The sequence below is a fragment of a genome, unplaced genomic scaffold (genome assembly GCF_019419815.1).
Source record: "Pyrus x bretschneideri cultivar Hongxiangsu unplaced genomic scaffold, Pyrus_bretschneideri_v1 Contig133, whole genome shotgun sequence".
NCBI lineage: Eukaryota > Viridiplantae > Streptophyta > Magnoliopsida > Rosales > Rosaceae > Pyrus > Pyrus x bretschneideri.
Window position 1 is genome coordinate 119429 of NW_025999428.1, and position 24201 is coordinate 143629.

General features: G+C 39.8%; 2 protein-coding genes across 3 annotated transcripts; one reads left to right on the forward strand and one right to left on the reverse strand.

The window, feature by feature from the left end:
- The first annotated feature begins 11754 nt into the window (after nt 1–11754).
- On the forward strand, nt 11755–19420 carry LOC103932011 (chloride channel protein CLC-c). Its single transcript, XM_018643677.2, has 7 exons — nt 11755–12152; nt 12251–12451; nt 12672–12849; nt 12966–13228; nt 16991–17260; nt 17446–18574; nt 18926–19420. The coding sequence occupies exons 1-7, from the start codon at nt 11950–11952 to the stop codon at nt 19016–19018; spliced, it is 2337 nt and encodes a 778-aa protein (XP_018499193.2). The 5' UTR covers nt 11755–11949; the 3' UTR covers nt 19019–19420.
- A 247-nt stretch (nt 19421–19667) lies between these two features.
- On the reverse strand, nt 19668–21932 carry LOC103932012 (N-lysine methyltransferase setd6). Of its 2 annotated transcripts, none has more exons than XM_018643678.2 (3): nt 21141–21932; nt 20853–21048; nt 19668–20718 (listed from the first exon to the last, which is right to left on the reverse strand). In XM_018643678.2, the coding sequence occupies exons 1-3, from the start codon at nt 21788–21790 to the stop codon at nt 20059–20061; spliced, it is 1506 nt and encodes a 501-aa protein (XP_018499194.2). In that variant the 5' UTR covers nt 21791–21932; the 3' UTR covers nt 19668–20058. The 2 variants fall into 2 exon arrangements, with proteins under 2 accessions (XP_018499194.2, XP_048435387.1); XM_048579430.1 differs by having other exon boundaries at nt 19668–20754.
- Nucleotides 21933–24201: the final 2269 nt, after the last annotated feature.

The window sequence follows — 24201 nt, forward strand, 5'->3', positions numbered from 1 at the left end:
GAGACTGAACCACATGATTGAGAATCATGTATAATGGTGACGTCGTTATTCTCAAGGTTGCTTCTATGGATAACATATAGATATCCATTGTTTAGGCCTACTACTCAGCCATTTATGAAATGAATTACAGAAGAGGTACAATCATATGATGACTAAGCTGATTGGCTCTAGTGCAAGTGGGAGATTGTTGGAAATGTGCCCTAAAACCAATCATATGATGATACTTATGGACATTTCAAACTAATGTAGTTTAAAGGGCAAACATTATTGTTTGAGCCGTCTCATATAAATGTTATATGCTTAAACGATAAGTCCAAGGAATATGTGATTGGAAGAATGCGATCTAAAAAAGTTAGATTCATGAGACCATTCTTTCGTTGACACATCCTAAACGTTCCTGATCATAGGATTGTCAATTGGGCATTGACAGTCCGTTAAGATCAGTACGTGCTATGTCTTCTCTCAGGGAGAGTGACTAGTCTCGAGTCATTGGTGTGTGTGACATCAAGACAAGTACGTAGGTGCTCAATAGAGAATGAGTTCACTGAACACGATCAACGAAGAGTTCTCATATTCATGTCACATGAGAACTCATGGTTGGGATAATGCAAATTAGTCTTTTGACCTGAGGCATCACAGTTGTCTTGTGGTTAGGTCCTTAATCTTTGATTATGTCAACGTCACTCTATCAGGGTGTCCACGGCATCGTTGGGGTTAAGCCACTTAGCCATGGAGGCAAGTGAATGCGCAACAAGGGATCTCTAACCTTCAAACTGTTTGAGGGAGAATACTCTATGATATGATTTGGAATCTCTGGCCAGAGTATGAATGAAATGTTGGAATGCGTTCCAGATCACATTCAAGGTAATCATATAAGCACAAGATTCACATTGGATAGTAGACATGAATAAACTATCAAACCAAACAATGTGGTCAAGAGTATTGTATTAGAGAAAGACCGTATTGCATTTGTAATCCTAAACTGAATAGGTTCTCCACCTCTTCTGATTAGCTTGGGTAACCATGATATGCTGCTAGGTGTCACTCATGGTTTGTGGAAGCCCTAAAAGTGTATTATCACTAACGGGAGAATTGAAAGTAAGTTTCAATTCACAATCGATTTGAAAGAGTTTGAATCGCCCACTGCCTCGCTAAAAGGAACCTAATGGATCGTACACCGTGTAAGGTAGAGTTTGAAGATTCAACGGAGATGAGTAAGAATAATTAAATGGTTTAATTATTTATCTAAGGCTAGGATTAATTAATATGTTAATTAATCAAACGAATAAGTTCGTTAAAGACCTCGGGTTAGTTTTGGGCCGCAAGGCCCAATGGGATTTGAATGTCAAGCCCATTAACTCAAGTTGTATGACAACTTGAATAAAACAAAGGGCTTGAAAGCCCAATAAACCTATAGGCTAGCCATGTGTAAAAGAATAGGGCTTTTGGTCCATTAGGTCACTTATTTGAAGGGACTATATAAAGGACTTTATAGCCTAAAATTTACTAAGGGTTATTTTTGGGGGAAAGGATGAGAACACAAGCTCTCCTTTCTCTCTAAAATTTTGGCCAATCTAGAGGGGAAAATCTAGCAATCTTACTTCCTCTAGGTCACTCATTTCTTCTTCAATATACCTTGGTGTGGAGACTTAGAGGTTCTCAATTTTGGGAACTTGGAGAAACCTTTTCATCCATCCAAATCCATGGATCCAAGATGCAAGGAATGAAGGCCCTCTCTTTGGGTGATTAGCCTTTGCTTATGCAAAGAGGAATCTACAAAGGTATTGATTTCTCAACTCACTTTGTTTTGAGTTGAGTCTTGATTCACCTATCTACTAGGCTTTGAATTTCATGGGTAAATGTTTTGTTTTAAGTGCATACAAGCATGATTCCGCCTTTAATTGTTAATTGCATGCTATTGATGTTGCTTAAATGAACATGTTTTTCACAAATTTTCCTTCATGGTTTGTATCGCACTTGACCAAAGCCGAAACTAAAAGTAAACTTCAAATGAAAATGATACATTACCTTGTGCGTCAACGCCAAATAAAGATACCACTCCTGGATGAAGGAAAAGTACTTCCAAGAGAAGATGCCACATCTACTTACTGGATAAAGAAGGCAAGTGAAGGCGACACCACACTTCGGTACTTGGAAGTTTCGTGATTACTCAATGGCTTGGATCTTGCAAGTCCCCAACCGAGGAGCTTCCCTCACTCGAGAACTTAAGGGAGCACTGTTTGTACCATACTTGACCAATCCCAAAACTATTGAGCACCGGTCAATAGTATACCGTCAAGGACCCACAAGACGTTTCCTCCAACCAGGAGGCCAATCACAACGCGACACTTGTCGGTATCAAAGGCCAATCACAGCGTAACATGTATCGATATCAGAGGCCAATCACAACACGACACGTGTCAATGTCAGAACAAAGCTAGAAACTCTCTTCTATAAAAGGGATCATTCTCCCACAATAATCCCTAATGTCATTTGTACTAAACTATTCACTAGAACTCACTAAAAGAGAGTTTGAACCTATGTATGTGTAAACCCTTCACAACTAATGAGAACTCCTCTACTCCGTGGACGTAGCCAATCTGGGTGAACCACGTACATCTTGTGTTGTTTGCTTCCATGTCTCTATTCATTTACATACTTATCCACACTAATGACCAGAGCAATCTAGCGAAGGTCACAAACTTGACACTTTCTGTTGTAACAAAGTCCTCGCCAATTTTGTGCATCAACAGAGTTCATTGAGAGGTATTGGAAGTAGAAGGCTACTTCTACTTTGTTCGTAAGGATCAATGGCTTCATCTTCATAACCATGTCTTCCATATTATGCAGATAAGTTTAATATAATTAGTCAATCTCTATTTTATATTGATTTGATTTATTCGTGATCCTAATGTCTTCTTGTTGTGATTTCAGAATATGTCTTATAGTTCGAACTCATCTCTTGCGTCATTGGCGAGTTTTGACATCATTGCTAGGCATAGTAGACCGGCGTTGCTCGGTTCCTTTCTTTTTCTTGGAGTTTTGCCTTGGTGTATTTGGTGATCTCTGGAAGAGGTTGAGAAATTTGGAAAAGGGTTTGGGCTTTGCTTCTCTGGAGTTCCACCTCCATTTTTGCTTCAGTGGAATGGGAGAGGATGAAGAAGCAAAGTGCTTTTTTTCTACAAAGTAAAGAAATAACAACAAATACAAAGGAAAGATTAACCCATAAAAAAGGGTTTATACCTTTTGAGTCCTTGCCTTTCCTTTTTGTCGTCCACCCCTCCTCTGTATTCTTCTATTCCTCTTCCTGTTTGTTTTCTCAATGCCCTACAATTTCTCCACCGTTTCTGTATCTCTCCTTCGTTGCTATCTCTTTCCTATCTTTCATTTTTTGTGTTGATTTCTATCTTCCCCTTTTTCTCGATAGTGATAAGTCTTTTATAGACTTTTTCTTGACAATTTGGATGAAGAAAAGTGGGTGTGGGTAGTGGAATTGGAACCACCTTCACTATCTATTGCAGTTCTTAGAGATATGAAGAGAAAATTCCCATTTCAGTTTTCTATCCAACGTGGAGCAACTGCTCCCTGTTTTATCCACTTTTTTTTTTTTTATTAGAAAAGGGCTTTATTCCATATTTGGACTTTAGCTACTTGATGTTTGGGCTTTAGGCATGAATGGATTTTTTTTTTGGAACAAAGCCCAATTTAATTTTTCTGGTGGATTTTTTTATCTCAACAGATTGCCCCCTCAAGCATCATGTATGAAATTTTGTTGCATGCATAAGGCTTGATAACTTTCATGAGCTTGGTTTTGATAGGAGGGGAAATGCATTTTCTAATGACCAAACGTATGACCAATTTCTTCCGTTAGATTCTATCAGGCTCGTTGTCCACCATAGGATTTTCTAGCTGTGAAGATTTGCGTGCCACCACTCCTTTTGCAATTTGATCACACCATGAATGAAATATATTTTCACATTCTTCTGAAGTTGTGCAGCGATTTACCTACATTAAATTTGGTGGGAAGAATATATTTTGGTGATTTTATGGCTGCATCCAACTTTTTAGATTAGATTGCATACGTACCCCGTAAAGGGATCCAGCCAAATGTAGTTCACCCCTTAGTTTTCAGGGTTTTATTTTTATGTTTTTATAACTGCACCTAGCTTCAATGTTAGACTGCCTACATACCCCTTTTGAGGGATCAAGCCATATGTAGTTCAAAGTGCATTTTTTAGAATACCTTATAGGGATTTACGTCTAAAGAGCTCACTCTTCTTCTATTCCCTTGTCAGTCTCTTCAATTTCTGACCACGCTCGAGACCAAAATCACTTTCAGGCAATTTGCTTTTCAACATTGCATGCCATCAAGACTACCTCATCAAATGTTTAAGGCTCTGCAGCAGCAACAAAAGTCCCGATCTCGGGTAAGAGGTTATGTGAGCACATTTGTACTGTTGTCACCTCGGTTAATTTCTCTATGCATTGTAGCTTTAGGCTTCTCCATCTTGTGATGAAATCATTTACGCTTTGTCATGCCTTTGCTTACAATTAGCTAAATCCACTATCGAGATTTTTCTTTTGGAGCTGACAAAGTGTGCAAGAAACGACTTTTGTATGTCATCCCATGTATGGATAGAACTTGGAGGCAATTGTGTGTACCAAGTGAAAGCCAATCCTTTTAGGGACTGCACAAATTGCCTTATTAGCAAGGCGTCATATTGTGATGCCTCTCCACAGGCTAAGTAGAAGTGAGCTAGATGTTCTTGTGGGGTGCCGTTTACGCCATCAAATTTTTCAAAACTCGGTATTTGATAACCTTTTGGGTATGACATTGCATCGTAATGTGCAGGGTATGGTCTTTGGTACCCTAAAATTGGCGGAGTTAAACTCATGGAATTTACGGATGTTCTTGTCAAATATTTCTGTGATTTCTTATTGTGTGATTTGACTTAAGGAACTTTCCTTTTTCGTCTCGCCACCACCAACAGCATTAGCTTTAATGGCTTGCTATGCAGTTAATGCTGTAATTTCGACATCTTTTTTAACTAGCTTCCTTTGCATTTCTTGAAGCTGCTCTTCTAGACTTGATGTGCCAAATACCATGACTGGCATAGACACTACATGTTCATTTTTGCTCTCCAACCATTTGGGGATGTTGTTCAAGGCAAATGCCTTGAAGCAGGATTGATGTAGTCTTGTTTGAGCAATTGATTGTTTAATATGACCAATACATGGTCTTGACTGGGCTTGGAGATCGAGGAATGCCCCTTGTGATTTTGAGCTATCATGAAGCCCCACGACTTGGTTTTTAAGGAGATGCCCCCTATAACATGTGGACTTGAACTCTCATTGCCTCATTGTAATGTCTTTTCAGATTCATCTTCTTGGACTTGACACAATTTGTCACCTTGGAGTGCCCCCATAGGTGGTGTGTGTTAGCAACCTTGACTTTACCTTCAGTGTACCATGCTTGTGATTTGATATTTGAGACGGTATTTTCTTTCTTGGTAGGTTGTATATGCCTTGTCGTATTCTTTCTTGAAACTTTCTTTTCTTCTCTAAAAGAAACCATCCTTACAGGCTCCACAGTGATTAACATGATTGGAATTGAGCCAATCATGATTTTAGTTGTGGTGCAAGCTTTATCAGCTGCAAGTGCATTAGTCTTGATGACTATGTGCTCTTTGGCCTTTGCAGCTTTGGTTGATGCAAGTGGAGCTTTGGGATGCCTTCAATAGCTTCCACAACAACATCTTCACTTCTTTTCTTCCTATGAACTTTAGCAACTCGTTTCTTTGCATTTTTGGCGGTGTTCTTTGATTGAGTATTTTTCTGCACAGTCATTGCGACTTTGGCAGTTACCTTGTTGGCTTCGACTCCAGGATTTGACTTTTTGAATATTGAATGAGGCTAGTGCTTGATCAATGATGAATGACATTCAGTAACCAGCATGCCTTACACGTCTTGCCTTGGCATGAGTTGTTGGAAGCTCATGGAAGTAAACAATAACTTGTGGTGCCATCTCGTTTCCTTGCGAGAAAATAAGTAGCACATAAGATTTCATTTATTCATAGTTAGAGATGAAAAGGTGAATGGGTCCCATTGGGCATGTCAAAAATCATGTTGAGCAAAAATTGTACACAATATGCAAACAAATAATTCACTCGACACAATTTCAACTTCGTTCATTTTTCGAAGAGAGTTTTATTAATTTGAGTTCGACCCATTCTAGGCTACACACCTATTAATTACAACCCTTCTTTTAGGAAACGAATATCCTTTGATTCCAATATGAATAAATCATAACTTGGGGATTTGGGTGTTTATTTGATTTTGTGATTGCACCTAGGTAGAGCCCTAGATTGCCTACATACCCTTGTTGAGGGATCAAGTTACACGTAGTTCTGTATGTATTTGTTGGGGTCTGATGCCTTGTGCAGTTTTAGCTTGTGCGGGCGAGGACTTCGAGCCTTTTGAGCTTTTGATGCCTTGTGCAGAGCAAGGACTTTAAGCCATTGGAGCGGAACGATGCTTTGTGCCATTTGAATCTTGTCGCGGCTTCGAGCCATTTGATATTCTTTATGGCTTCAAGCCATTTGTAGCGGCTTTGTGCCATTTGTAATGGTTTTGTGCCTTTTGATATTTGATACAGCTTCATGCTATTTAAGACTTTTCTTCAGCTTGGTGCCATTTGGGATTTGATACGGCTTCATGCCATTTGGTATTTGATACATGGCATGAGTTTCAACAATTTGAGGTGGTGAGTCCATCGAGTTTTGTACTTTGAGATGGCTCACATCCACAGTATTTGGAGTAATTTACATCCATGAATTTGGTGTCGTCGATATTATCTCCGTAATCTTTATCCTGGATTGGTTGGACTCAACATGTCTCCATCACACTATTAGGCTCCTGCCATTTGGTGCTCGTCCTCGGCTCTAATTCATAGGGTCTACATTTACAAAGCTCATATGAATTTAGATGGGGAGCCGTGGCTTTTCTTTGTTCTCGGCGTGGGCATCATTCCCACTTAACTTAGAGAGATTTTGTTTTGCAGCAAGCTTCTTTCTTCTTCTATTTGAAGACTTCAAATTTTTCTAAGTCCCAAATAGGGCTTCAAGTGGTGGTGTTTGGAGAGGAAAACCATATTTTACCTTTCCATTTATTTTGAATTTGCATGGAAGATAAATGCCCATTTTTTTTAAGTGACCACGTTCATGGTCTAGAAGACAAATTTCTCTCTTCTCCACTGTAGCTTTCTTTTGCAGACTTTGCAATCTCCATTTTTTCCTTATCTTTATTCCTGGCACAAAAGGCTTTGGGTGGACCTCTTGTATCCCATGTTAATTTTGTACATGAGAACATTAGATTAACGCCTGCTGGTTTTCTTCTACAAGTGAGGTTGATCTCGACGCCATAGTCTTGCTGCGTTTGTCATTTAGTCAAGTATAGTTACAGCATACCTCCGAGCAGCGTCCTTGCATTGCTGTTGTTGGCAGAGAAGTAAATATCTTTTAGCTATTTATTTAGAGATGTGGCAAATTTCCCTTCTTTCCTTTTGTCTTGTAGCATCTGTCAGTTTGATTTCAATGCTTTTGGTTAATATTTTTGACCAAATATTTGATCAAAATGTTAACCACATTTAAGTCTTTTGAAAGACTTCTTCCTTCTTTCTGGTCAATTCTTTGAAGCACGATGCCGCTGACATGTTTCTTGTTTTATGCACAAAATTTAATCCATGCGGACCATACTCATAATGCTCACGCGAGTGGAAAGTTCTTTGTTTCCCTCTCTTGTTGTAACTTTTTCCTTTCTCAATTTTATATATATTTTTTGTCTAGCATCAAACAGAATTCAAAGAAATAATGGAATTCTTATAAATTAAATTATGGCAGCCCAATAGCTTGTTTCTTTTAAAAAAAAACTAAGTCTTTGAGATGGCTTTTTCCACCATGTGTGAACTTGAGAGAGAAAGGCACGAGGACTCTTATGTTGTGGTTTTTTAAAAGAAACTCACAGCAACAGTTCTCTGGGCACGAGAAAATTGTGACGATAATCACTCTGCGGCGGAAAAAAATTAAGGGACTTGCTGCTTTCAGCTTTTGCTTCCTTCAAACTTGTGCTATTTGTGGGAGTTTGGTTGTGGTCAAGACGAATCACTTAGACTAGGTTGGAACTTCAGTGGTGGTTTAGACCACCCACAAGAAATTCATGGAGTTGACGGTAGCGGCAAGGAGCACTAGAGACATCACCATGTCTTGGAAAGAATCTCCGTTGGGCATCACAGGTTGCAAGGTGCGGGTCCATCGCTGCTGCTGCCTTGTTCGAACTCATCTCTTACGTCGTTGGCGAGTTTCAACATCACTGCTAGGCATAGTAGATTGGCGTTGCTCAGTTCCTTTCTTCTTCTAGGAGTTTTGCCTTAGTGTATTCGGTGATCTCCGTAAGAGGTTGAGAAATTTGGAAAAGGGTTTGGGCTTTGCTTCTCTGGAGTTCCACCTCCATTTTTGCTTCGTGGGATGGGACAGGATGAAGAAGCAGAGTGCTTTTTTTTCTACAAAGTAAAGAAATAACAACAAATACAAAGGAAAGATTAACCCCAAAAAAATAAAATGGATTTATACCTTTTGAGTCCTTGCCTTTCCTTTTTGTCGTCCACCCCTCCTCTGTATTCTTATGTTCCTCTTCCCGTTTGTTCTCTTTGTGCCCCACAATTTCTGCACCGTTTCTCTATCTCCCTTTCGTTGCTATCTTTTTCTCGTCTCTCATTTTTTGTGTTGATTTCTGTCTTCCCCTTTTCCTCGATAGAGACAAGTCTTGTATAGACTTTTCTTGACAATTTGGATGAAGGAAAGTGGGTGTGGGTAGTGGAATTGGAACCACCTCTATTATTTGTTGTAATTTTTAGAGATAGGAAGAGAAAACTCCCATTTCAGTTTTCTTTCCAACGTGGAGCAACTGCCCCTTTTTTATCCTTTTTTTTTTAAATTTTTTTTATCCATATTTGAACTTTAGCTACTTGATGTTTGGGCTTTAGGCATCAATGGGTTTTTCTTGGAACGAAACCCAATTTAAATTTTTTTGTTGGATTTTTTTATCTCAACAATCGCGAATTCGAATTCGCAGCCAAAAGGACGCAATCGAGAAGTCGGAGACGGCACACGGAGATGGCACTCGGAGACGACAAGGAATCATCGTTGGAGATGGCACAATCAAGAGGAAGCAAGGGAATGGTCTTAGCAATCCCATGGTTCTTGGAGGGTCTCGCTAAGACTGTTTAGTGAGCCCGTTAGTCTAGGCGAGTGAGACTTTATCCCATTAAAGTTAGTCCTGGTGAGAAACAAACATTGGGCTACCTTACCCTTTAATCCAGTCTAATTAAGTGACAGCTAAAGAAGCCAAACAAACACACTCATATAGGTTTTGATTGCAAATGTTGACACTAAATAGCTTGTAGTGCATTGGTAATAAGAGTTTGACATTTCGATAGGGCCATAGGTTCGAATTCCTTGGCGTCAACAACCTTTTGATTTCTTTTTAAACTAAACCTCTTTTTTTTTTTTTTTTTCTTTTTTTTTTTTTTTGGTTTTTTCAAAGTAAACTAAACCCCTTTGTAATTAGCCTTCTGTATTATCATATAAAACTAATTCTTTTTTGTTCAATTTATATAAAACAAGGTCTATCCAATTTAGAAGAAGATTCAATTATGTTGCAAGGAAAATCTCCTGTTAATAATTTTGAGTAATGAACTTAATTTTTTGTTCAGATCTTCCTTTTTTTTTTTAAATTTTTTATTAAAGCTCGTAAACAAATTATGTGCTTATGATATAATCAGCTCAATACTAAATTTTCCATAAAAAGTTTAACTCCCCATGACTCTTATTTTGATGAATCCATGCCAATAAAAAAAGAAACCTTAATATTTCTCTAACTAATTAGATTGCTATTTGGTTTAATTTGTTTTATATGTCTTAAAAGGCCCAATCTGAGACTGATGTCTGGCTCTGCCACTAAACAAAAACACTTACACATAAAACATGTTTTTAATAGCAACTGTGTAGTAATTTCGCACCTTAGAAAGAAATACAATATATTCTTAGCCTATAGTAATTGTATTATCCAATCCTTGAAAGTGATTCATCTAAGCAATTCCTGAAACGTATCATTATTATTCCTTTGCTTTGCATCACTTAACTTTAACATGTTTTTCCTTTTCTGGCCATTATATGACATTGACAAGCGGAAACAAGTACGTGGTAGACCACAAACAAACAGAAACAAAAAAAATCTTTCTCTCTCTTTCTCTCTGTCTACTGATGAGTCAATTTCACATTATATAATTTACCCTATTTTTAGTATACTTTGGTTAATATTTTAAAAGAATTTTGATACTTTGAATTGTATTTCTAATATAGGACTTTCGATTTCTTCTGGAGCAAAACATGGTCAAATGGACGAATTTTGGATTAATTCCAGTTGGAAGACGATCGTAAGTCACTTGGCCTAATCATATCAAAATATCAGATTTTTCTACCAAGCGATGATTCTCTGGCAATAAAATAAAGGAGCAATGCACACTGCTGGAATAATAACATTTTGGGCTTGAATTGCATTTTTGGAGCCCAAGATGACCTCGGATGGGTTTGTGTCCTTCTGAAGATATGTTCAGAACGTCCTAATCCTTACAACAAGCTATTATGGGCTGGATTTGGAGGAGATTTAAGGCTAAAACGTGGCTGGACAAGTACTTGGCAGATTCTTCTAGTTTAATTAGGGTTTTATTTTCTATTTTATTTTATTATTATTTTGTTTCTTAGTGGGAATAAAATAATTGGTTGTTAGTGTTTGTGCACTGGCCTTAGAGAGCTATATTAAAAAGGTTTTGGTCGGTTCTCGTTTGGGAAAGGCTTTCTTTTATACAACTTTGGAGACAGAGAGTAATTGCTAGGGTTTTTGAAGGTTTTCTACTTTAAGGTGTTTTCATTCTTTTTATTCTTAATAATATTTTCTATAATTTCAATTATGAATATGCGTAACTAATTCCTTTTGCTAGGGCAAAGCCTTGAGCCTTAGCATGAATATGTGATTTTTATTTAATTGCTTATGATTGATTGTATGCATACTTTGAATTATTGATTATTGTGATTGAAACTATCTAATTGTCTTAATGCCTGATCATCATTAAGATCTTTAAAAAAGTAATTTGATGCAATTTTGATCGAAAGGTTCCTTGAAATTGACGCTAGCTTCATTTGGTTAATAATTGTAATTTCACTTAAGATGAACACCACGTCTTAAGGGTTGCATGATTTTTAAAAGGGTTTTCATAATGCATAATGAGTCTTTCATGTTCAGATTTGATCCGAACGTCCGGACGGGTTGCATGTTAGATATACGTTCTATGTTAGAGGTTCCAAGTAGAATATGACTTAGGAAAACCTAACCTTCAAAGTGATATATGTAGATTATAAGTAATTGGTAAAAATACATAGGATTGCTATTTGATGGTGGAATCTAGTGCTTTTATAAATTGGTATTTTAAAAACTGTTTCTTTTTCTTTCAATTTTATTATTGCACATTAGTTTCTTTTATTAATTAAAATCGTTTTAATTTCAATAGGTTAATCATCTCAACTTTCTGCCTTTTAATAATTAATTGAAAATTGGTTAGCTTCGATTTATTTAATAATCCTTGTGAAAAACGATCTTGTGAGATCCGTTTATATTACAATAACCTTGTCATTTTGTACAAAATTATGGGAGTTTTTAGCCCGTTTGCGTGTGTGCGGTAAATTCTCTATCATCTGCTCTTCATCTGTCTTGAATCGGTCTGATTGAGTCGTTGACCTTACTGCTTACCTGAGACAACAACTGAAAAAACTAGTTTGTTCTGGGCTGGAATCGCAGGCAGCAGCAAAGGAATCACTCAGTGTAATATTTCATAAGATGATGAATGAAGAAAATGGAAGCAGCAGCAGCAGTCGCAGCAGCTTGGTGAGTGACGATGGTGGCGACATCGAGAATTTGGATTTGTTGGATGGAAGGAGGAGGACGTGCAGCCAACCACTTCTTAGCAAGAGGAAGAACACTACTTCTCAGATTGCCATTGTTGGTTCCAATCTCTGCTCCATCGAAAGCCTTGACTACGAGTAAGCAAACCAAACCAAACCCAACCCTGCCCTCTTTCCATTTCGATTCCTCGATTTCGATTTCAATGAATGAATGAATTGAACATTTACAATTGCAGGATATTTGAGAATGAAATATTCAAGCAGGACTGGAGGTCAGCTAAGAAGGTGCAAGTATTTCAGTATGTTGTGCTCAAGTGGGCTTTTGCGCTTCTCATCGGGATCGTTACTGGCCTCGTTGGCTTCTTCAATAATATTGCAGTTGAGAATATAGCTGGCTTCAAGCTTCTTTTGACCACAGCTCTCATGTCTGACAAAAAGTACGTTCACATTTCACATTTCCCATTTCCCATTTCCCATTTCCCATTTCCCATGTCAATGAATGTCTTCTTATATATTTATTTTACTCAAAAAAACCAACAAAAGTGGCGTATAGGAAAATTACCATTTTAGTTTTTCGCCCCAGGCCACCAAAAATTCAGGAAGGGCCCTGTTTCTAGTGTTATATGAACATGAAACTGAGATATGGTTTCTGTGCAGATATTACAAGGCTTTTGGGGCATATGCTGCCATCAATGTAGCTCTAGCAGCAGCTGCAGCAGCTCTTTGTGCTTTTATTGCTCCTGCCGCAGCAGGTTCCGGCATTCCTGAGGTTAAAGCTTATCTAAATGGTGTCGATGCACATTCAATACTCGCTCCAAGCACTCTCTTTGTCAAGGTGTAAAATTTTTACGCTCCACTGCAGTGTCTGTGGACCCTTGCTTTGTTTAGAACTTGCGTTTTAAATTGAACCATGGTTTCTTTAGTTTATGCCTATCATTATGGATTTTGCAGATTTTTGGTTCCATTCTTGGTGTGTCTGCCGGATTCGTGGTTGGTAAAGAAGGGCCCATGGTTCATACAGGTGCTTGCATAGCCTCTTTCCTTGGGCAGGGGGGCTCTCGCAAGTATCATTTAACTTGGTCATGGCTAAGATACTTCAAGAATGATTGCGACCGAAGAGACTTAGTCACATGTGGTGCTGCTGCTGGTGTGGCTGCTGCATTTCGTGCCCCAGTTGGTGGTGTTCTGTTTGCTCTTGAGGAGGCAGCTTCGTGGTACATCTTTCTCACTCACTCATTCTCCCTCTCTTATAAGAATAATGAGTTTAGCCATTTGAGCATAAAACAAATTGAGAACAAAAGAAGAAGAGAAAAGATAAGAGAAACTTAAGAAAGAACTGGAACAATGTGAGATACAACAACAACAACAACAACAACAAAGTCTTTTCTCACTAAGTGGGGTCAGCTATATGAATCCTAGAACACCATTGCGCTCGGTTCTTTGTCATGTCCTCCATTAGATCCAAGTACTCTAAGTCTTTTCTTAGAGTCTCTTCCAAGGTTTTCCTAGGTTTTCCTCTACCCCTTCGGCCCTGGACCTCTGTCCCGTAGTCGCATCTTCTAACCAGAGCGTCAGTAGGCCTTCTTTGTACATGTCCAAACCACCGTAACGGATTTTCTCTCATCTTTCCTTCAATTTCGGCTACTCCTACTTTACCTCGGATATCCTCATTCCTAATCTTATCATTTCTTGTGTGCCCACACATGCAACGAAGCACCCTCATCTCCGCTACACCCATTTTATGTACGTGTTGATGCTTCACCACCCAACATTCTGTGCCATACAGCATCGCCAGCCTTATTGTTGTCCTATAAAATTTTCTCTTGAGCTTCAGTGGCATACGGTGGTCACACAACACGCCGGATGCACTCTTCATCCATCCAGCTTGTATTCTATGGTTGAGGTCTCCATTTAATTCTCCGTTCTTTTGCAAGATAGATCCTAGGTAGCGAAAGTGGTCGCTTTTTGGTACTTCCTGATCTCCGATCCTCACCCCTAACTCATTTTGGCCTCCATTTGCACTGAACTTGCACTCCATATACTCTGTCTTTGATCGGCATAGGCGAAGACCTTTAGATTCCAACACTTCTCTCCAAAGGTTAAGCTTCATATTTACTCCTTCCTGAGTTTCATCTATCAACACTATATCATCTGCGAAAAGCATATAACAAGGAATATCATCTTGAATATGTCTCATTAACTCATCCATTACCAATGCAAAAAGGTAAGGTCTTAAGGATGAGTCTTGATGTAACCCTATAGTTATGGGGAAGCTTTCAGTTTGTCCTTCAGGAGTTCTTACAGTAGTCTTTGCTCCATCATACATATCCTTTATAGCTTGGATATATGCTACTCGTACTCCTTTCTTCTCTAAAATACTCCAAAGAATGTCTCTTGGGACCCTATCATACGCTTTTTTCAAATCTATAAAGACCATGTGTAAATCCTTTTTCTTATCTCTATATCTTTCCATCAATCTTCGTAAGAGATAGATTGTCTCCATGGTTGAGCGTCCTGGCATGAACCTGAATTGGTTATCTGAAACCCGTGTCTCTTGCCTCAATCTATGCTCAATGACTCTCTCCCAGAGCTTCATTGTATGACTCATTAGCTTAATACCCCTATAGTTCATGCAATTTTATATGTCAAATAGGCACCAAAGTGCTCTTTCGCCACTCATTTGGCATCTTATTCGTTTTCAAAATCCTATTGAAAAGGTCTGTGAACCATGCTATACCCGTCTCTCCCAAGACTTTCCACACTTTGATCGATATATCATTTGGGCCCATTGCTTTTCTATGCTTCATCTTTTTCAAATCTACAACCACTTCTTCCTTCCTAATTCGGCGGTAAAAGGAGTAGTTTCTACACTCTTTTGAGTTACTTAACTCCCCCAAAGAAGTACTCCTTTCATGTCCTTCATTGAAAAGATTATGAAAATAACCTCTCCATCTGTCTTTGACCGCGTTCTCTGTAGCAAGAACCTTTCCATCCTCATCCTTGATGCACCTCACTTGGTTTAGGTCCCTTGTCTTCTTTTACCTTGCTCTAGCTAGTTTATAGATAACCAACTCTCCTTCTTTGGTATCTAGTCGCTTATACATATCGTCATAAGCCGCTAGCTTAACTTCTCTCATAGCTTTCTTCGCCTCTTGTTTCACTATTCTATACCTTTCACCATTTTCATCGGTCCTATCCTTGTATAAGGGTATAAGGTTTTACAACATTCCTTCTTAGCCTTCACCTTTGTTTGTACCTCCTCATTCCACCACCAAGATTCCTTTTGGTGTGGCGCAAAGCCCTTGGACTCTCCGAATACCTCTTTTGCTACTTTTCGGATACAACTAGCCATGGAATCCCACATTTGGCTAACTTTCCCCTCTCTATTCCACACACATTGGGTGATTACTTTCTCTTTGAAAATGGCTTGTTTTTCTCCGTTTAGATTCCACCATCTAGTCCTTGGGCACTTCCAAGTCTTGTTCTTTTTTTTCTCTCTTTTGATATGTACATCCATCACCAACAAGCGATGTTGATTAGCCAAGCTCTCTCCTGGTATAACTTTGCAATCCTTACAACTTATACGATCCCCTTTCCTCATTAGAAGAAAATCTATTTGTGTTTTTGACGAACCACTCTTGTAGGTGATCGCTTGTTCTTCTCTCTTCCTAAAGAAGGTGTTGGCTAAGAAGAGATCATATGCCATTGCAAAATCCAAGATGGCTTCCCCATCCACGTTTCTCCCCCCAAAACCATGGCCACCATGAAAACCTCCATAGTTGCCTGTCTCCTTGCCCACGTGTCCATTTAAATCTCCTCCTATAAATACCTTCTCCGTCTGAGCAATTCCTTGCACCAAGTCTCCAAGATCTTCCCAAAATTTCTCCTTCAAACTCGTATCCAACCCTACTTGAGGTGCCTACGCACTAATCACATTGAGGAGTTCTTGTCGTATTACAATCTTGATTGCTATAATTCTATCTCCTACCCTCTTGACATCTACAACATCTTGTGTCAAGGTCTTGTCCACGATGATGCCAACACCGTTTCTCATTCTATTTGTGCCCGAATACCAAAGTTTAAAACCTGAGTTTTCTAGATCCTTTGCCTTAAGACCAACCCACTTAGTTTCTTGTAGGCACATAATACTTATCCTTCTCCTCACCATAACTTCCATTACTTCCATAGATTTTCCCGTTAAGGTTCCTATATTCCACGTTCCTAAACGCATTCTACTCTCTTGAACTCTACCCTTCTGTCCTAGCTTCTTCACCCTCCCCCATCTAATAGGATCAAAGTACTTCTTTTGTATGTCCTGTGTAAAGTTGATAGGAGCATATGCTCCCAAACAACTTTGAGTGGAGTCATTCAAAAAGAAGTTTCTATGACCCCCTTGCTCATTTAACACTACATTCGGGTGCCGATGGAGATACAGTGACCCTTTCTCACTTATCAATGTGCTCGGGCCACACAGTGCGCCACTTATGGGTGACGCCCTAGCTTTAGCGTGATTTCATTCTGGATTCATTTTCATAAGGATTCGGCGTAACCTAGAAGTGCCGGCTATCTACTACCTGACGCCCTCCCCCTCCTCCTTTATCCGGGCTTGGGACTGGCAATGTAAGATAAACCTATACAGGCGGAGTTTAAACAATAGTTATGGTAAAATTATATTTATATGTACAATCAAGTGAGGAAACAATAGTAAACATATATCTTGTTTCCATCCTTTTTTTTTCCCACGTCGAATGACTTTAGTTTGTTCTGATGGCATTTGCTTTCTTGTTCCTTTTATATGATAGTATATTTGCGACATAAGTGGTTGAAGTATTATGCTACAAATTATGAGAATGGTCTTAAAAAATGAACTTGCATTTTCTTTTTTGTCACTGTGAAAACAGAAAAAATGCAACTCTTGTAACGTGTAACATAATAGGTCCTGAGAATATTTGTTATCTTTACCGGGAAAACTTCAGGTGGCGGAGTGCTCTTCTTTGGAGGACATTTTTCACAACAGCAGTTGTTGCAATAGTTTTGAGAGGCTTTATACAATATTGTACTACAGGAAATTGTGGGTTATTTGGGGAAGGAGGTCTGATCATGTATGATGTCAGTGCAGCCGGTGCAACGTATAGTGGCCCCGATATACTAGCAGTGTTATTCCTAGGAACTGTTGGAGGTATTCTTGGAAGCATATATAACTATCTCGTGGACAAGGTCATACGAACTTATAGCATCATTCACGAGTATGTTCTCTTACCCAATCGTGACTACTAAGATTTGTGACTTTACCTATAAAATAACCACCTCTAAATTTGTTGGTGACATGATTACAATTCTGATTCGATTCTTGTTCTCACTTTGGATTTGTTGCCTTTAATCAGGTTTTCTTGTTTCTCTCCTAATTTATCTGGTTTTCCTTTTGTTGCAGAAAGGGTGCTGCTCCCAAAATCTTACTTGTTATCACCATTGCCCTCTTGACATCATGTCTTTCTTATGGCTTGCCATGGTTTGCAGAGTGCCAACGATGCCCTACTGACGAGAGTGTGAGTTGTCCTACTGTTGGCAAATCTGGTAACTATAAAAGTTTCAATTGCCCCTCGGGCTATTATAATGACCTCGCCTCCCTCTTTCTAAACACTAACGATGATGCCATTCGTAATCTATTCAGCACCAGTACAAAAAAAGAATTTCACATTTCCTCACTTTTCATCTTCTTTGCCGCCATTTACTGCCTCGGAATTATGACTTATGGCATTGCTATTCCTTCTGGGCTCTTTATCCCTGTCATATTAGCTGGAGCTTGCTATGGACGTCTTGTTGGGAGGTTGTTTGAATCAATCTCTACTCTAGACACAGGTCTATTTGCTCTACTAGGAGCTGCCTCCTTCCTGGGTGGCACTATGAGAATGACAGTCTCGCTCTGCATTATACTGCTTGAACTCACGAATGACTTACTGTTGCTTCCCCTTGTGATGTTGGTTCTCCTTATTTCAAAAACTGTGGCTGATAACTTCAACAAGGGAATTTACGACCAGATAGTCAAAATAAAGGGACTGCCTTATTTGGAGGCTCATGCAGAACCTTACATGAGGCAATTGGTCACAGCTGATGTTGCTACTGGACCATTGGTTACTTTTTCTGGGATTGAGAAGGTAGGGCGTATATTGGATGCGTTGAGGACTACGGGGCACAATGGATTTCCGGTGATTGATGAACCGCCTTTTTCAGATGCTCCAGAATTGTGCGGTCTTGTTTTAAGGTCTCATTTGCTTATTTTGCTCAAGGGTAAGGTTTTTTCAAGGGAGAGGGTTGTTTGTGGAGAAGAGATCCTCCGGAGATTTGCCGCATTTGATTTCGCAAAGGCAGGGTCAGGAAAGGGAATCAAAGTGGAGGATCTTGATATTGAAGAAGAGGAGATCGATATGTATGTTGATCTCCATCCTATTACAAATGCATCTCCATACACAGTTGTTGAGACAATGTCACTTGCCAAAGCTGCTATTCTCTTTCGGAAACTCGGTCTCAGACACCTATGTTTGGTACCAAAGAGCCAAGGGGTAAGTTGTTCTCCTCCTTTGCCATGGTCTCTTTTCTCTGCTCTCTTGTTGAAGTTAAACTAGCAACTGTTACTGCACGTTTGGACGAGGGACATAAATTTCCATGGAACTTAGAATAAATGTGTTAAGATTGTGATTCATTTGTAGTGTTTTCGAAGTGCATGTGTGGTTCATTGGTAGTGTTCTTGTAGTGCATTTTTAACAATTGTGTCTGAAATTCTCTGATACTCTGAAAGTTCCTTGTCCAAATGCAAACTGAAGTGGAGTAACAGCTCCAAATATTCATAAGAATTCCTGAAACGCTTCTCTAAACAACTTTGTCATGTTTTTCTTTGCGCATGGGGATGACAGAGACCTCCAATCGTTGGAATTCTAACGCGACATGACTTCATGCCGGAGCACATTTTGGGACTTTACCCGCATATAAAGGCTCATAAGTCATAAGTAGACCAGACCGACTGGCGGAATCTCAATTCAGATGCGATATGTGTTTATGTTCGTCTGTGTTAACGGCTTGATTAAGTCGTTGGTCGTCATCGGAAGCAAGATTTTTAATCAAGACTTGGTAGCATGTTAAATGGAGGCAGGCAGGTTTTTGTTTCATCTGGAGAGGTTATTGTTTTCCTGAATCATGAAGATCTGTATCCATCCAATATCATCCGGGAAGATCTAAAAGCAAACTCTATGATATATCATCATTGTACATTATTTACATTAAATAAAGAGTAAATCATTCGTTTTAATCATTCATATATTTTTCTTGTTACAGAATCATTCATGTCTTTGATAATGTAAAACTTCTGATACACTTCAATGTGACGACACGTCGTGCTCAAAATTTCTCTATCTTCAAGCTTAACGAGTGTCAGTTGTGAATCATGTTATAGATTCAGTTTTTCTATCTATAGTTTAGTGCATAGCATAGGTACGTGCAGTTAAACGACTGGTGAAGGTCGTTTGAGACTTAAAGCTACAGGTTTCCAGAGTTTCGTCGAGCAGTCATAATGCATCCTTCTTTCCTTCAATTCCAATCACAACTATAAAGATCAATAACTCGAAAGACGCACACATATATATTGGAGATTTTTCAAAGTGCACAGGAAAATAAGTGCTCTAATTAAGAAGTGAAAGCAATCTGTAGTAACTACAAAATTTGTAGATGACTGACAGTCATGTACAGACCCACAATCAACGGAGAGGACTTGGACAGAAGAAGAAGAAACAACGCTCTGCCAAGTCCTATTCTCTGTGACAAGTTTAAAAGGATGGTTTATAAAAATGCCACAAAACTGAATTCAGCTAGAGCTTTCTAGCGGGGAAACGAGAAAGTACTGCCCCAAGTGCTTCATAATGGTCTCCAATTCAGCAAAAATAATCACTCTTACGGCAACATGACAGCATTGTGACTTCCATACCTTCACTTTGGCAAGGAACTCTTAGCCAGTGCATGAAAACAGGGAGTGCGAAAAGGAAAGCCAAGACATTCATTTTCTTTTCAACTTGTCCGTCCAAGAGGCTTCTTTAGCATTAGCAGCATATATTTGAAGCTTCCGAAGGATCTTCCTCTCACTGATACGAAGCACCAAAGAATGGTACAACTTTTTCTCACTTATGCAACTACACCTGCCCAATGCTCTGATATCGTCTTCTAATGAATTTGCACCATACAGGCTGTCCCGCATATCTGCAAGGGACGAAAGAGCATTACAAAGAGATTTTGTCAGCAACAGTTCCTCGGTCAACATTTCAGCTTTGTGGCGCAATTGTTGGCTTTTGTCTGGAAAAATGATGTCGACAGGCATAGGTTCATCGGAGCTTCCTCCAGCAGTTGCAATAGCAAGATCCAATTTATAATATTCTTCGTCGGGTAAGAGCATTATGTACAATAAAACCAACATGTCAAATTGGGGTTGTCCATGAAATGAAATCTCAAAATATTCATAGTCGTGGGTGACACATCCAGAGTAATGAAATCGTTTCCAGAGGGATACCCTTGCTCTACGATGCTGGCCAGAGAAGGAGGAACCCCAGCGGAGGATGAGTTCCAAGTCGATATTGACAATGTCATATGGATTATCAGGCTCTGTAAAACCGTATCTGTGAAGCAGTGCTGCGTTACCCAATGGCCCGTATGTATTAAAGACCTGAGAAGAAACGAAAAGAAAAAGGAAAGCAAAGCACTGAAAATAACATAATGAGTTGAGTAGTTAGGAAACATGAAAACAGAAACTTAGAATTGAAGAAAGAGAGGAAACAATGAAAGTGAGAGAGAGGAAACCTCAGCTCCAAGTTTGACATCTTTCACCATAGTCATTTCCAAATCATCATCGTCCTCGTCCTCGTCCTCCTTGCAGGAAGCATCAGAAGGAGCAGAAGCAGATTCTGTGGTTTGCTGGGGGGTGTCAGAGTCAGATTGACTACTCTGAGGAGAGGTCATCAAGTGGACATCCTCAGCTGCGGTTTTGTGATTAAACCTGAATGGAATGGAATGGAAAGGAATGGAATTGAATTGTACTGAATTGAGAATTGAATCGAATCGAAATGTATGAAATTACAGTTCACATACAGGTCAGCCAAAGGAACCATTCCGATTCCATGGTAACCATCAATCTGAAACGACCGAGAAGAAATGAATGTCCTTGCTACTAAGTAGTCCTGGAATTGGAATGAATTGGAGGAATTGGAATTAAGAAGCATGAGCAGCAAGGGCTCAACGCTCTCCTTCCACTGCTTCCTCATATCAGACCTCTCCGCCTTGACCGTCGCCGCCTCCAGCTCCGTCCCTTGCAGCAGATGCTCCACCTCTTGGGCACTCCAAACCAACGGCAACGCCGCCGCCTCTTCTTCGCTCAACAGCTCCAGGTACGGGGCCCATCGGGAGCGCTCCCCCAGGCTCCTCTCGTACATCAGAGCCACCGCCAGCCCGACCAACTCCTCCTCATTTTCCAAAGCCTCGGCAGCCTCAGGTTCGGCAGCAGCGGCGGTGGTTCTGATGGTGAGGCACGCCAGCTTTGGAATTCTGGCCACCACGTCCTCTTCCTTGAGGTCGCCGACGGCTCTGACACTGATTCCCATTCCTCCGGCGGTAGCTCCGTCGTCCCGCAGTTCGAGGGCGTCGCTACATTCAATCCCTTCCTGCTTCATCCATCGCTTGAACGCCCTCACCCGCCTGCTGCCGCTGCTGCTGCTTTGGCGGCTTCTGCTCCCCATTACCATAGTCAGACTCAGTTGAGGATTTTCACATTGTAGAATTGTGGTATTTTGATTTATTTACGGATTTGCCACTTAGAAGAAAAAAAGGGCGGTTCGTATGCGAGGGTAGGGTTTAGGAGATGCAGTTAACAGCCACCCTTCCTTGTCAAGAGGCGTCTTTAAAAATCGGTGTCTCCAACCATTATATTCTTCGCCTCCCGTTTCATTCCCATAGTCTTTGACATCCCCTTCGTGTACCGGCCCTTCCTCTTCGTTTCCACATGCTCACTCTCAAGTGTGTAAATAACAACTTCATCATCTGGATTTTGGACTTCTTCGTACTCCTCCAATACACGTTCTCCAATCAATCCAACCGTCTCCTCACTTCCAACTGCAAGACTATCCCACTCAAGAGTCCCAAGAAGCTCGTTCAAACCCTCTTTGTTGACACCTCCCATAACCTTCTTCCCTCTTGATCCCTCACATAACCTCCTTCCTTCTTGATCTCTCGGCTTTCTCCCTTTTGCCTTCATCAACTCCATTTTGACGAAAATTTCTGTCTTCTCCATTGACGAAAATGCACCTGCAAAATAGTAACACCCAAGATTAAGGCCAAAAGTCTCACGTGCCCATGATGAATGGGGTGGGTGATGAATGGGGTGGGGACTTTGGTTGAAGAATCTCCAATGTCAAAGTTAGAATTTTGAAAAAAATGTGTTTAGGAGTTTGTGGGTAGCAAATGACTTAGCTTTTTAGTTGTAATTAGGGCTATTTATAGGGGAGTGGTCGGCCCTATTTGGAGAATAGTGGCCAGCCATATATGGTGTAATTGGGGGAATAATTGCAAGATATTATGTGAAATAATATCTTGCAATTAACATAATAATTAATCCTAAATTAAATAGGAAATTTGGGAGTTACCTTTTGAATAATGTTTTGATGAGAAGGATTTGAATAAATACCATTTTGATCACCTCTTACTCTTCCTTGATTGAGCTGTTATTGTCTATTGCATGTGCGTGGGAATCCTGGTGTACTTCGAGGGTAATTTTTTCCTTTTAACCCAAAAGTCCACGTGTCACCTCCATAATTTTATTGATTATTTTTTGCTCCACAAATGCCCCCACACCTGTTGAGCTGCTCGTAGGAAAGGGTAGTAGGTGTAGAGATCTTCCCTTGCTTTAGGAAACATAAGATTGTTTCCTATTTTGATGTAGATTCCCACTTTAATTGGAAATTAGATCCTTCTAGGAAAATGAAATAAATTACTTCCAAAGTCTATTTAAGTCTACCTTAAGTAGATGATTAAATCAACTTCAGAGAGCAATTTATTGTACCCTACAAGAGACAGAATAACAACAACAACAACAAAGCCTTTTCCCACTAAGTGGAGTCTGCTATATGAATCCTAGAACGTCATTACGCTCGGTTTTCTGTCATGTCCTCTGTTAGATCCAAGTACTCTAAGTCTTTTCTTAGAGGTCTCTTCCAAAGTTTTCCTAAGTCCTCCTCTACCTCCTTGACCCTGGACCTCTATCCTGTAGTCCCATCTTCTAACCGGAGCGTCAGTAGGCCTTCTTTACACATGTCCAAACCACCATAACCGATTTTCTCTCATCTTTCCTTCAATTTCGGCTACTCCTACTTTACCTCAGATATCCTCATTCCTAATCTTATCATTTCTTGTGTGCTCACACATCCAACGAAGCATCCTCATCTCCGCTACCCCCATTTTATGTACGTGTTGATGCTTTACCACCCAACATTCCGTGCCATACAGCACCACCGACCTTATTGCCATTCTATAAAATTTTCCCTTGAGCTTTAGTGGCTTATGACGATTGTTGGAAATATGCCCTGAAAGTCAATCTTTGGAAGAAACCTTTCAGGACAATGTAATGATGTATATATGACTCTTATACATCGGAAGGCAAAGATACTAATTAGGACTATCTCAATGAATGAAATATGTCCTAAATGATGAATCCATGGACAATGGATTGATGGAAGAAGTAATCTAATGATGATTAGACTACAGAGACCTTCTTCTCATAACCATTACGTCCAAAAAGGTTCCTGGTCATAGGATTGTCGGAGGGATACTGACAATGCATAGACCGGTACATACTATGTCTGCTTCAAATGGAAGGATGGAAAGTCTCATCCCATTCGTGTAGTGACACTAAGACAAATATGTAGGTGCTCATTAAGGGAATGAGTTCACTGAACACAATCGAACGAGAGTACTTGCATGGAGGTCTACTCACATGTCAAGCAAGTAACTCTGAAGGTTGGAATAATGTAAGTAATCCTTTGACCTGAGACATCATAGATGTCTAATGGTTAGGTCCTTGATCTTTGATCATGTCAAACGACATTCCATTGGAGTGTCCACGGCATTGTTGGGGTTAAGGTATCTAAACATGTAGGCATGT